We start from the raw sequence: 13,758 nt of genomic DNA, 5'->3' as shown, positions 1-13,758 counted from the left end.
AATAACCCAGAGGGGGCTGGCTGCAGGTGACCAGTCCATCTCACACGCGGGGCAGCAGTGGGGGCAGGTGTTAGCGGCAGGGGCGGCGGGGTCCGGCCTCCTCATGCACCCGGGTCCTGATACACCCCAGCTCCTGACGCACCCCAGCCTCCTGATACACCCCAGCTCCTGATACACCCCAGCCTCCTGATGCACCCCAGCTCTGGTGCACCCAGCTCTGATGCACTCCCAGCCTCCCTGATACACCCTCCCCAGCTCCTGCAGAGTGCACCCCAGCTCCTTGGTGCACCCCAGCCTCCCTGATGCACCTCCCGGCCCTGATACACCCCAGCCTCCTGATACACCCCAGCTCCTGATACACCCCAGCCTCCTGATACACCCCAGCTCCTGATACACCCCAAGCTCCTGATACACCCCAGCTCCTGATACACCCCAGCTCCTGATACACCCCAGCTCCTGATGCACCCCAGCCTCCTGATACACCCCAGCCTCCTGATACACCCCAGCCTCCTGATACACCCCAGCCTCCTGATACACCCCAGCTCCTGCTGTCTTGGGGGCGGGCCTGGGAATCCACAAGTCCCTCATCAGACTGAGGCTCCAGACTCACCTGTCCCGGCCTTGGCTGTGCCCGCCTTGGTCACCCCTCAACCCTCACCCCCAGAAGGGACCCTGGCTGGTGTGTGATGAGCTCCGGGGACTGAGTCCAGTCTCCAGGAATCTAGGTTTCCTCAGGAGGTCAAGGGGAAAGCAAGATTCCGGGGCTCAGACACACTGAGGTTTGCAATTTTATTAAGAAAACAAAAATTCAACCTATACAAAAAGGAAAATGCTTCCGTTCCAGCAGGCAGTACTGCGGTGGGAGCAGCAGCCAAGTCCGCGGGAAACCGAGTTGCTTGGGCCTGCCCTGCACCCGCCGCACCCCCGGCCAGGCTAGGCGTCCTGCTGCTGGATGAAGGGGTTGGGGATGGCCTCCATGCCGTCCTGCGGGCAGATCAGCACCACGGACGTGCCCCGGCACACCACGAGGCCCAGCTGCCGGGTGTCCTCCGTGAGCTTGTACTGGTCGTCAGGGTCTGGGGAGGAGTAGACAGAGAGGACTGAGGGAGCTCCAGGAAGCCTCTGAGACCCCCCACCCACCCAAGACCCTCGCTCCGACCTCCCCACCTGCACCCTGCAGGCGCCATGAGCATGCGGGGACCTCAGACGGGGTGCACTCTGCGGGGCAGGTCCCCGGCTCCCACGGCTCAGACCCACGGCCCCTAGAGACCAGCGGCAGCTTCACAGACAGCAGCCACAGCCCTCCCTCACTCCACAAACCATGGGAACAGGGAGGCCTGGACAACAGCCGGCTACCCTGGGTCTCAGAGCTCACTGGGGCCCAGGCGCCAGGGCCAGGAACCAGGTTATCAGACGGCTGGCCAGAATACAGGCACCCTGGGCCTCCTGGTCTCTGCAAGGTCCCTGGAGCCCTACGGGGCCAATATTCACCCTACAACAAAGAGGCTGGGGGCTGGGTGCGGTGGCTCATGCCTGTAATCCCAGCACTTTGGGAGGCCAAGGCAGGCAGATCATGAGGTCAGGAGATCGAGACCATCCGGGCTAACACGGTGAAACCCTGTCTCTACTAAAACATACAAAAAAATTAGCCGGGCGTGGTGGCAAGCGCTTGGAGTCCCAGCTACTCGGGAGGCTGAGGTAGGAGAATGGTGTGAACCTGGGAGGCGGAGCTTGCAGTGAGCTGAGATTGCGCCACCGCACTCCAGCTTGGGCGACAGAGCGAGACTCTGTCTCAAAAAAAAAAAAGAAAAGAAAGAGGCTGGGCCAGGTGCAGTGGCTCATGCCTATAATCCCAGCACTTTGGGAGGCCAAGGTGGGCAGATCACAAGGTCGAGAGATTGAGACCATCCTGGCCAACATGGTGAAACTCGGTCTCTACTAAAAATACAAAAATTAGCTGAATGTGGTGGCATGCGCCTGTAGTCCCAGCTACTTGGGAAGCTGAGGCAGGAGAATCGCTTGAATCCGGGAGGCAGAGGTTGTAGTGAGCCGAGATCGCACCACTGTACTCCACCCTGGGCGACAGAGCGAGAGTCCATCTCAAAAAAAAAATAAAAAGAAAGAGGTTGTTCATGTGGGGTGGGGACCACGTGGGCTGGGACCCCAGGGAAGTGCCGGTAAGCCCAAGACAAGCTCTCAAGAGGCTGAAGGTGATTAAAACTCCTCACTACTGTGGTCCTGCGGTGGTGGGGGCATGGGAGAACCATGAGGCCTAGGATTTTAAACATTTTTTTCAGAGACCAGGTCTTGCTCTGTTGCTCAGGCTGGAGTGCAGTAGCGCAATCACAGCTCACAGCCTCAACCTCCCGGGCTCAAGCAATCCTCCTGCCTCAGCCTCCCGAGTAGCTGCGGCCACAGGCACAGGTACCGCCATGCCTGGCTTATTAAATTTTTTTTTTTTTGTAGAGACAGTATCTCACTATGTTGGCCAGGCTGGTCTCAAATTCCTGGACTCAAGTGATCCTCCTGTCTCGGCCTCCCAAAGTGCTGGGATTACAGGCATGACCCACCATGGCCAGCTCCAAGAATAAATCTTGTCTCAGCATCAATGGGTCTGAGGGGCAAGACCCTCTCTCTCCTAAGTCCTGTCATCTCCCAATGCCTGGGCCAGGCTGGGGACTTGCCAGCTGGGGACCTGCAGCAGGAGCTTCTGCGGGAGAGTCTGAGGACTTGGCGGCCTCACTGGGGAGGAGAGCGAGCAGGGGCAGGGAAATGAGGGAGGGTCCTCTGGGGTGGGGGCGGGGACCCTGTGTTCATAGCGGGGATTAACAAGGGCAGAAGAGGAGAGGGGCCTGAGAGGAGCTCCACAGCACACTCACTCCCCCACAGCGAGGCTGCTCTCCACTGGGCACCACCGCTCACACCTGGAACCCCAGCACTGTGGGAGGCTGAAGCAGGAGGATGGCTTGAGCCCAGGAGTTCAAGACCAGCCTGGGAAACACAGTGAGACCTCAGCTTATCTCTTTTTTTTTTGAGACGGAGTCTTGCTGTGTTACTCAGGCTGGAGTGCAGTTGCACCGTCTCGGCTCACTGCAACCCCCACCTCCCAGGTTCAAGTGATTCTCCTGCCTCAGCCTCCTGAGCAGCTGGGATTACAGGCGTGTGCCACCACACCCAGCTAATTTTTTGTATTTTTAGTGGAGATGGGGTTTCACCATGTTGGTCAGGTTGGTCTCAAACTCCTGACCTCAAGGGATCCTCCTGCCTCGGCCTCCCCAAGTGCTGGGATTACAGGTGTGAGCCACTGCGCCTGGCCTCTCCCATCACCAATTTAACAAAAATTAAAACAATAAAACATTTAAAAAGGCTGTCCTCTAACTGTGCCGGGCGCACTTTAAGTGCCCCGTGAGTGTGTAGAGACCAGTGGGTGAGCTGGCAGCTCCCCCACCTCTCCAGGCCCCACAACAATGGAGTTTCCAGCTTTGCGAGGACGTCTAGGACCGGTGAGCGCTCAAGCCCGTCCACTGGCCGCCACGAGGCTTCACGTCGCTAACTCAGAGGTTTTGTGGGTTTGAGAGAGGAAGAGCCAGCAGGCAGCCCCACGGCCACCCCCCTCGTCCCGCTGCCCCTCCCCCCGCCGTCCTGCTGCCCGCCTCGGCCGCTGCCTCACTCACCTCGCATGTACTCAATGGTGCCGTCCAGCACAAGGTTAAGGAGTGGGTCGAAGCCCTTCAGGATTCCACTGGCTTGGAGAAATCACCGGGGGAGAGAAATGAGAAGGCATGAGATTCATCCTGGGCACAGGGCCCGCCCCAGCATGGCCAGGTATGCGGCTAACTGCTCCAGGGATGGAGGACTGAGGGTAGGAGAGGGCTCCTGGGAGGGGCCGATGACAGCAGCCTCCAGAATGCTCCCCACCACAGGCAGCAGACCGCATCTGCGGGGGGCCAGATGGCAAACACTTCTGGCCGTGTGGACCGCAGGGTGCCGGTCACAGCTGCTGGCTCGGGCTGCCTGGGTGGAAGCAGCTTCGGTGGTGAGTCCATGTGTGGCTGAACTGCGGCCAGTCAGCTCTACTCACAAGCACTAAACTGTGAATTTCATGTAATTTCCACATCGTGAGACAGTCTTCTTTTGATCCCTTTCCAGCTATTTAAAAGTCATAAAAACAATTCTCAGCTCAAAAGCAGTAGCAAAACAGGCAGTGGCACGTGCACGCGGTGGAACCACCAGCCAGGAAGAGGAGTGAGGCTGGCGCAGGCCACTGCATGGATGTGCCTGAGGACGCGCCTGAGGACGTCAGCTCGGTGAGAGACGCCAGACACAGAAGGCCGCGCACTGTGTGATCCCATTTCTGTGAAATGTCCAAGACAGGCCAATCCACAGAGACAGGGAGGGGATGCGTGGGTGCCAGGGCCAGGGAGGGGACAAGCAGTGGCGGCTGATGAGGACAGGGCTTCATCTAGGGGAGACAGAGTGCTCCGCTATGACAGCGGTGATGACTGTGCCGCCTGACCCATGCTGAGTCCCTCAGTGAGTTCACGGGATACAAAAGAACAAATCCCAGCCCCGCTGCTCAGGGCTTCCGGGGAGCGGGCAACAGAGATGCTCTGAGACCCAGGTGCAAAGGCTTCGGGGGCTGAGACGGTCGCTGTGGCTTCTCTCTCCACGCTGCCTGCCCCACCTCTCAAGCCTTGCTGCCTTAGGTCACAACTTGCCACCTTAGGTTAGGGCTGTCTGACCTGGTGGTGACCTCTGCCATCTGATCCTGCTCCGTAGTGTCTGGTGACACTGAGAAGGGTGAAGGGGGAGCTGCGTGTCCCCAGCAGAGGCCAGCCCACCCTCCCCGCCTGGGACTCCCTTCCATTCCCCTGTAGGCTCCTCCAGCCGAGGTCCAGCAGCGGCTCCACCTCTGAGCTCACTGAGGGGCGTCCTGCAGCCACACCCTCCCTGCCCTCCTTACCCCTGTCATCTTTCAGCAACCCAGACAGCAACCCGCAGCCCTTACGGTGCTGCCCTCTGCACGCCCCCGCCAATCTCAGGAAGCAGGCACCCCGGGCATTATTCTGCCCGCCTGTCTCCTCCCAAGGCAGGGCTGAGAGCCCGTCCGTGGCTGCTCCACACACACTGAGGGCTGCCCTGTGCGGTGGTGCAGGGCGAGGGTCTGCAAACTACGACTCTCAGGCGAACCTGCCCTGCCGCTCATCTGTGTAAGTCAAAGTTTCACTGGCCCACCACCACACTCGCCCACTCAGGCGCTGACCAGGGCGGCTCTCCTGCTCTGCTGGCATAGCTCAGTGGTTGTGACAGAGACCATCTGGGCTGCAAAGCTAAAGATATTTGCCGTCTGGCCTTCTACAGAGGTCTGCCCGCCTGAATACGAGCTTCCGTCCACCTCCAAAGGCTTCAGCCTCCACCTCCAGGGCTCCCTCTCTCTGTGCTCAAGTCCCTCCCTGGCAAAATGAAACTCATCACCTGTAAGATGGGGTCGGATACAGCTGTTCAGGTCCTTGGCACCAGCCTGACCAGTGAGCTCGCCCTCCTTACGGGGACAGATGTGAGCACTGAGGTAGGTAGGTCTCTAACGTGGAGTCAAGGTGCCCCTCCTCTGGAGTGTGGGCTAGGGCCTGTGACTCTGACGGGACGAGACGTCACTCCTGCACTTAGGTTATGTGGCGAAGACAAGGAACTTTGCAGCTGTAATTAGAGCCCCTGAATCAGCTGACTTTGAGCCAGTCAAGAGGGAAACACCCTGGGTGGGCCTGACTGCATCAGGGGAGCCCTTCAGGGACCAAACCCTTTCTGCTTTTTGTGTGTGTGTGTGGTTTTTTTTTTTTTGTTTTTTTTTTTTTAAGATGGAGTCTCACTCTGTCTCCCAGGCTGGAGTGCAGCGGCATGATCTCAGCTCACTGCAACCTCTGCCTCCAGGGCGATTCTCCTGCCTCAGCCTCCCAAGTAGCTGGGACTACAGGCATGCGCCACCATGCCCAAATAATTTTTGTATTTTTAGTAGAGATGGGGCCTTGCCATGTTGGCCAGGCTGGTCTCAAACTCCTGAACTCAAGTGATCTGCCCGCCTCAGCCTCCCAAAGTGCTAGGATTACAGGCGTGAGCCACAGCGCCCAGTTAATTTTTGTACTTTTGGTAGAGATGGGGTTTCACCATGTTGGCCAGGCTGGTCTCGAACTCCTGACCTCAGGTGATCCACCTGCCTCAGCCTCCCAGAGTGCTGGGATTAAGGCGTGAGCCCCCGCACCCGGCCCTAAACCCTTTCTGAAAGATGATTCTCCCACTGGCCAGAATAACTGAATCTGGACAAATGTCGGCTCAGCCTGCAGCACTGTAGGGGCAGACCACCATGGTGGGAACAGAGTCCCGAGCTGGCAGTGTCTGGGAGCTGCAAGTGTCCCTAGCCAACACTGGCCAGAATGGGGACCCTGGCCCTGCAAAGGTAAGGCACTGAGCTCTGCCAATAACCAGTGGGGTCAGAAGAAGACCCCAAGATGGTGGACCCCAAAAAACAACCCTCAGTTACAACCTCCCGAGAGCCCTTGAGGCTGCGGCACCCTGGCTCCTGACCCACAGATCCTGTGAGATAATAACATGGTGCTGTTTAAGCTGCTAAATGGGTGGTGATTTGCTACAAAGGGCAGAAAACAAAGGGAAGCAGTGTGACCAGCAAGAGCGGCCGCTCACTCATGTCCTTCCATGTCCGGAGTCAGCATGGTGTAGACTGAGAAAACATTTTATTCATATTCCTTTTTCTTTTTGTTTTGAGACGGAGTCTTGCCCTATCGCCAGGCTGGAGTGCAGTGGCACAATCTCACCTCTGGGGTTCAAGCGATTCTCCTGCCTCAACCTCCCGAGTAGCTGGGACTACAGGCGTGCGCCACCACGCCCGGCTAACTTTTTGTATTTTAGTAGAGACAGGGTTTCACCATGTTGGCCAGGATGGTCTTGATCTCCTGACCTCCTGATCTGCCCGCCTCGGCCTCCCAAAGTGTCAGGATTAAAGGCGTGAGCCACTGCTCCTGGCCTCCTTTTTCTCTTTTGAGACTGGGCCTTGCTCTGTGGCCCAGGCTGGAGTGCAGTGGTGCGGTCATAGCTCACTGCAGCCTCGAACCCTAGGGTGAAGCCACCCACCTGCTTCAGACGCCCGAAGTGCTGGGATTACACACGTGAGCCGCCCCACCCGCCTGGGGCACTGTGATTTTTAAATAACTCTCATGCCACCCAGTTGTCTACAATCCAGGAACAAAGAGGTTTGGGTCCCCGTCTTACAAAAAAAAGAAACCAAAGATTCAAGAGGCTGTTGAATAAGTGACGTGTTGACTGACTGCTTACTTCCTGCTGAGAGCTGCCTCAACTACATTACATGCCTGTAACCATTCATTCTCACCACCCCCTGTGAAGTGGGTGGAGTTACCAGCCCCATTTGACAAATGAGGAAACGGAGGCTCGGAGAAGGCAGTTCACTTGCCCAGTTAAAAATGCTAGGCTGAGATGGTGGCTCAATGCCTGAAATGCCAGCAATTTAGGGGGCTGAGGCAGGCAGATCGCTTGAGGCCAGGAGTTTGAGACCAGCCTGGCCAACATGGCGTCTCTACTAAAAATACAAATATTAGGCGTGGTGGTACACCTGTAATTCCAGCTACTCGGGAGGCTGAGGCACAAGAATCACTTGAACCTGGGAGGCGGAGGTTGCAGTGAGCTGAGATCGCACCACTGCACTCCAGCCCCGGTGACAGAGCGACGCTGCGTCTCAAAAAAAAAAAAATAAATAAATAAAAGAGGTGCTTCCGCATGCATCCTCATCATCTCTGTTGCTGGGTTTATTTGAAATTTTTAAAGGGGGGGTAGCGACAGCGGGAGCCTCCTCACCTTCGCGGCCTCCCTGGAACTTTACCCGGATCGTCTTGTCGATGTACTTGGACAAGTCCAAGATGCTCTCCTTTTTCTTCTTCTCCTTATCCTGCGGGGAAAGCAGAGCGCGTGAGGCCTGGAGCGCGGCTCGAGCCCCACACCCCTCGGCTCCAGATTCCGCCGCGCGCTCACCGCCATCTTGTCGCGCCGTGTGGCTCTCCGCAGGCACCGCCCCGCGCCCTTTGACCCCCCCCCACACGCGCATGCGCGGCGCATGCGTGGCCCGGGGTGTCGGGGCGTTGCTGGGAAACATCTGCCGATGGTTGCGGCGGGCACCGGCCGACATGGCGGCGTCGGTGGCGGCTGCGCTGGCGCGGCTTTTGGCGGCCTTTCTGCTCCTCGCGGCCCAGGTGAGCGCGGCATCGGTCCCGACGGCACCGCAGACTGCGGCCCTTCGGCCTCTCGGTCCCCGGGCTACGCGCAGGAGCGACCCCGCTCGGCCCGTCTTGGGGGTCCAGCCTCGGGGATCCGCGGTCCCCGCGTTGTCGGCCGGCGGTGCCGGGGCCCGGCCGTGACCTTGCGGGTCTGTCCCCGGCTCCTCTCCCTTCCCCGCCTCGGAGGGCCTCCGCCGCTGCAGCGCCCCTCACTTCCCACCGGGTCTGAAGTTTGTCCTCCGGTTCTGCTTCTCCGTTTCGGGGTCTCCAGCTGCCGCCGGGGACGCCTCTGTCCGGCTCTGTGGCCTTGAGCAGGCGGCTGCCCACCCCTCTCAGAGCCTCAGTTTCCCCTTAGGCGAAACGGGCACGGTGCTAAGCTAACCTCACCCTAGGGGGTGCGGTGGGGGAACCCAGAAGGGTCCCGCGCGTCCCCCAGTGACCGGCAGCATCCTGGAGCGGCCAGGAGCTCAGCCCTGCACGGGGGTCGGATCGCCGCTCCATCTTTTACTCCGTGACCTTGGACGAGGGAATTCGTCTGCAGAAGGAGGGCCGACTATGTTGTGGATTCTGGAGGTTCTGCCCGGGGTGACCAGCGCCCAGGGCCAACAGGCCTTCATTATGTTCATTGTGTGTCATTTGATGTAAAGATTGTCAGGTTCTAGTGGGGACAGTCTACGAGATCGCACTGTCAAAACTGCATCTTTTATTTTCTTAATTCCAAATCTCCCCTCTCTCCTGAGTTTGGTGGCTCAGGCAATGGAACCTGGAGCAGCCCCACAAATGCAGCCCTTAACCTTCACTCCCCCCTCAGAGTTCTCACTCTTAAGGCGTCGCCGCCACCCGGCTCCTCAGTCTCCACTCCTCCAGCCCCACCGCTATCCCTCTGCTGTGGCTGCCTTTGTCCCCCACATCCCCAGTCCATCCTCGACACAGCAGGAGTGACCCTTTCAAAGTATGTCAGACCATGTCGCATCCAGATGAGCGCGCCGTCCAGTTGTGACCTGGCTGCTGGGGAAGCCTGCAGCTCATTGCAGGCGCTTCACTCTCTAGTCTTTTCTCTTACCCTGAGATGCCCCTGGTCTCTGCAAGGCTGTCGGGCCCCCTCGGAAGCTTTCTGATAACCCCAGCGCCACCCCCAGCTGCTCTGTCAGCCCCCTTTGGACTCCCCCCATTCTGCGGCCAGGCACCTAGAGCTCCCCAGACATTTGGAGGGAGGGGGAAAGCCAGAGGTGGAAGAAAGATCACAGAACTCTGTGGAGGGAGGGACTCAGTTTGCCTGGGAAGGCTTTTCCGAAGCAGATTTTTTTTTTTTTTTTTTGAGACGGAGTCTCGCTCTGTTGCCCAGCCTGGAGTGCAGTGGCATGATCTCGGCTCACTGCAACCTCCGCCTCCCGGTTCAAGCAATTCTGCCACCTCAGCCTCCCGAATAGCTGGGATGACAGGTGCATGCCACCACCCCTGGCTAAATTTTTTTTTTTTTTTTTAAGTAGAGACGAGGTTTCATCATGTTGCTCAGGCTGATCTCGAACTTCTGACCTCAGGTGATCCACCTGCTTCGGCCTCCCAAAGTGCTGGGATGACAGGCGTGAGCCACAGTGCCTGGCCCTGAAGCAGGTGTTCTGAATGATGAGTAGGAGTTTGCCGGGTCAGCAGGAGGGGAAGGGTGTTGGAAGCACCAGAAGCAGCATAAGCGGGGGCTGGGAGGTGTGAGAGCTGGCAGGTTATTTGGGGTTGGCAAGGGGTGGGCTGTGGCTGGAGTGTAGGGTGGAATAATGCTGGAAGGAAGGGTTTACACCCTGAAAGATGTCACCACCAAGGAGGCCTGGGGAGTGGGCCGTGGAGGGATGCTGGAGCAGGGGCACAGAGGAGGGGGCAGTGGTGCGAGTGGCCCCAGGCAGAGAGTGAAGGCAGAGCATTCAGCCTCCTAGTCTGGACGACAGGCCGTCTGGTGGAAGCCAGGCCGTGGAAGGCGCTCGGTGCTGGGGAGCGTGGACTTTAACCTGGACGGGCTGAGGAGTGTGAGCTTTATCTGGAGGGTGGGGAGTCAAAGGACGTGTCAGAGGGACGTGAGAGAGCAGGTGCTCCTTCCCCTCCCAGAACCCTGGCTGTAAATACACCCTGAGACACCTGTCCCTGGAGCGGGGCGGTGCTTCGCGGCAGTGGAAATCTGAGTCCGATTGCCCAAGAGTGAGACTTGCTCTCAGGGCAGGTGCCTGCTTGGTGACAGTCCTCAACTCGCTCGCTACCATTCTGTGACCCTGAGCAAGGAAGTCAACCTCCCCAATGAGACACCTCCCCTCCCCCACCCCACGGAGCCTGCTCCTCAGCAGATCTGAGCTGGAGCTGGTGGCCCTGGCTGGACCCGGCCCGGCTCCTGGAACTCCTCAGTCTTCCCGGAAGGGAGGCTCTCCCGGCCGGGACTCACTGGCCTGTTTCAAAGGCCCTTGACGTGGATGCTTTCACAGTCACTTCGAAGCAGGGTTTCTAAGCCTAGTAGTTGCTAAACCTGTGTGCAGTTGCAAAGCGTTTGTGCTGCAATTGTGAAGGATTTGGAGGTCGAGGCTTGGGCTTTGAGCCTGTCCTTGTAGCCCGAGCTTTTTCTGCTCCTCCAAATTTTGGTGGGTCTGTCCAGAACTCAGGGCCCTCTTAGAGCTGTGGCTGTTGGAAGAATTGTTCCCCGTTCCTTTAACTCAGCAGGTGAGGAAACTCTTCCCAGTGAGATGCTGCGTTCTCTGGCCTTTGATAGAGGCACAGGCTTGTTTTTTTAATGGAAAACCAGTTTTACGAATTGCGGAGAGGAAAATGCATGAATGTGCCTTTGTACTTTTAAATGACCCTTTTAGAGACAAGCAGAGAAGCAGTTCTAGCAGTTCCCATTTTACACAAAAGACACTTTTCACCAAATTCCCTGATCCCATAGAGCAGAGCTCGGCAAGTGTTTTCTGGGAAGGGCTAGACAGTAGTTTTGCTGGGCTCTGTGGCCCACGTGGCCTCTGGTTTGGTTGCTTGGTTTCTCCTGTTGTTCTTCCAGAGCCGGAGACCCTTCCTTAGGAATGGGCTTGGCTGTGTTCCAATAAAACTTTATTTACAAACACAGAAGGTGGGCGGGGCTGTGGCTTCTTGGCCTCTGCCGTGACCCATAACATCCGTCCTGGAGTAGGAGCAAGGGGTTCTGAACACTGGGGGGCTGTGTTGGAAGGGGCACCCTCCGGGCTCGGCACCGGGGCCGGACTAAGGGGTGCTCTCAGGGGCAGGCAGTCTGGTGGGCAGAACTGGAGAGAAAGGGCTCCTGACTCTGCCTGGGTTCCGGGGGAGGTCACACGGGAGGTGCTTGGAGTTGGGCTGGGGCAGCTGTGGGAAGGAAGCAGCATTAGCCAAGAGCTATGAGACCCCCAGTCGATTGTGGGGACCGGGGCTCCGTGAGCTTTCACCATGCTGCCACCCCGAGGTCACCAGGGCCTAGACCCAGATGCTCCCAGACCAGGCCGGAGCCTTTGCTTGATTTCAGTGAGGGCCCGGCTGTTGGAGAGCCCATCTGTGCCTGTGTGCTGGGGTTGGTGTCTGGCACCAGGGACCTTTGGGACCTTTAGCCAAGCCAGAGCTCTCCTTCCCCAGCCCCAGCTTGGCAGAGCAGCGTCTGCACTGTGGGCCCTTGTGGCGTTGTGGTGTTGGCCCTTTTCGTGCGCAGCTCAGCGCCCGTCCAGACGTGGCTGCCATCCTGTTCCTGATGAGGCAAGTGGCTGTGGCCTGTTTGTTTCCGTGGCAGGCCCCCTGGGGACCAGGGGGTGCGGCTGTCTCTCTGTCTGGGAGGTTTACAGCCTGGCAGGAGCCCTGCAGCCCCAGAAGGCCTGGCCCAGGAGCCTGCAGCACGCAGATGAGCCCTGCAGCCCCGGAAGGCTGAGGGCTGGGCGCTCCTGAGAACAGGTGGGCCTAGGGCATGGGGTGGGTCTCCTTGGTCCCTGGCACATGGTTTTTCTTCTGGGACCCCTCCTCCCTGTGCGGGCCAGGCTCCCCTGGGGGCCCACACTGAGGGTCTGCAGTGTGGCACAGCAGCTGGGACCTGGTCCGCATCGCCGTGAGACCCTCTGGTGACTGGTGTCCTGGCGAGATGGAGATGTCTTTGTCCGCTGCTGGGTGGGGGCCCTGGGCAGGGGAGCAGAAGGAAGGTGGGGATGGCAGGTACGGGCGGCTGGACTGGGCTCTGCTTGGAGGACTGTGGTTCTGCCTAGGCCAGAGCCCTGCAGTGTCCGCCGTGGTCCCTGCGGTGGGAGGCGTGGTGAGCAGTGCCAGCTTCCTGCGTGTGGAATCCGTCTTTCCTCATAGCTCCATCCTGCTCTGTTAAGCATTGAATTGAAGAGGCGAGGGTTGGCCCTTCTGGTCCAGGCCCGTCTACTCTGCAACCCTCCTGGGAGGGGTCCAGGGCTTTGGGGTTGGTCCTGCCCCTTACTTCGTTTTGAGAGCGTGGCAAGGGCCCTGGCCTGTTCTGTCCTGGGTGCGGTGGCCACCACCCCAGCTCCTCTTGGCCGGCTTTGGCCCCTCGTCCCCGTTCTGTGTCAGGGACTCCTGCAGGCGGATCCAGGTCTTCTCCCTGTGGCCTTCTCTGAGCCGCTGCTGCTGCAGGCTGGACAGCAGGAACTTGAAGCCCTGGCTGGCTGTTCCTTCTCCCTCCTGCGAGGTGGGAGCTGCTGTGCTGGACTCTGCTGGTTTGGGGCTTCGTGGGGAACATGACACTGTCTGTCCTGCTGGTGGCAGCGTGACCTGTTGCAAACCTCAGCCTGTCCCACTCAGGACCCGGGGCCCATAGGCCCCTTGGCCCACCTGCTTCCTGCTGTTCTTCCAGTGGGAACTGAGGGGTGCCGACCTGGGGATCCCCCTCGTCTGGGCCCCACCATGTGCCTGGGCCTCCGTGTGCCCTGGAGCACCAGCCAACAGGCAGTGCCCACAGGGCTATGGGTCAAAGGCCACCCAAACCTGAGGGATGCGGAGGCTTGTCCAGGCCTTCCGCCCAGGCCCTGGGCCAGGTCTGCTGGGGCCCTGCCCTGCTTCCCTGCTCAGGGCTCTGCCTGCGGCTGTCATTCTCCCACCGTGCCCACTGATCCTGGGAGGCCCAGGAGGGGGTGCGATCCCTGTTTTTTGGTGCAGAAACTCGGCAGCCACAGAGGGGTGACCTGACACACTCATGGTCACCAGCCTGGGGCTCCCTGAGGAAGGTGAGCCAGTCTGGGTCTTTGCTATAAACCACATATGGTCACATCCCTATCTGTCCTGTCGAGAGGGGAAAGCATCCCAGACCACCTGGTGAACATGGGCGCCCTTCCTGGAGGCGTCCTCCCCTCCTCGGACCTGTTTCTCGTGGGGTGGTGCAGCCCCGCATGTCCCGTGCTGTGGCTCTGAGCGCCGGCCTTGTCCTGCAGGTGGCCTGTGAGTACGGCATGGTGCACGTGGTCTCCCAGGCTGGGGG

At 59.1% G+C, this 13,758-nt stretch overlaps 1 protein-coding gene across 1 annotated transcript; it reads right to left on the bottom strand.

The window, feature by feature from the left end:
- Positions 1–775: 775 nt before the first annotated feature.
- LSM7 (LSM7 homolog, U6 small nuclear RNA and mRNA degradation associated) lies at positions 776–8,183 on the bottom strand. The gene is made up of 4 exons (XM_032178960.2): positions 8,056–8,183; positions 7,882–7,972; positions 3,675–3,746; positions 776–1,076 (listed from the first exon to the last, which is right to left on the bottom strand). Exons 1-4 carry the CDS (start codon positions 8,137–8,139, stop codon positions 934–936), a joined length of 390 nt encoding a protein of 129 aa, XP_032034851.2. The 5' UTR covers positions 8,140–8,183; the 3' UTR covers positions 776–933.
- Between the last annotated feature and the right edge of the window lie 5,575 nt (positions 8,184–13,758).

The sequence above is a fragment of the Hylobates moloch genome, unplaced genomic scaffold (genome assembly GCF_009828535.3).
Source record: "Hylobates moloch isolate HMO894 unplaced genomic scaffold, HMol_V3 SCAFFOLD_15, whole genome shotgun sequence".
NCBI classification, from domain to species: Eukaryota; Metazoa; Chordata; class Mammalia; order Primates; family Hylobatidae; genus Hylobates; species Hylobates moloch.
Note: the sequence above shows the minus strand (reverse complement) of the source record. Positions and strands in the feature narration are given on the sequence as shown.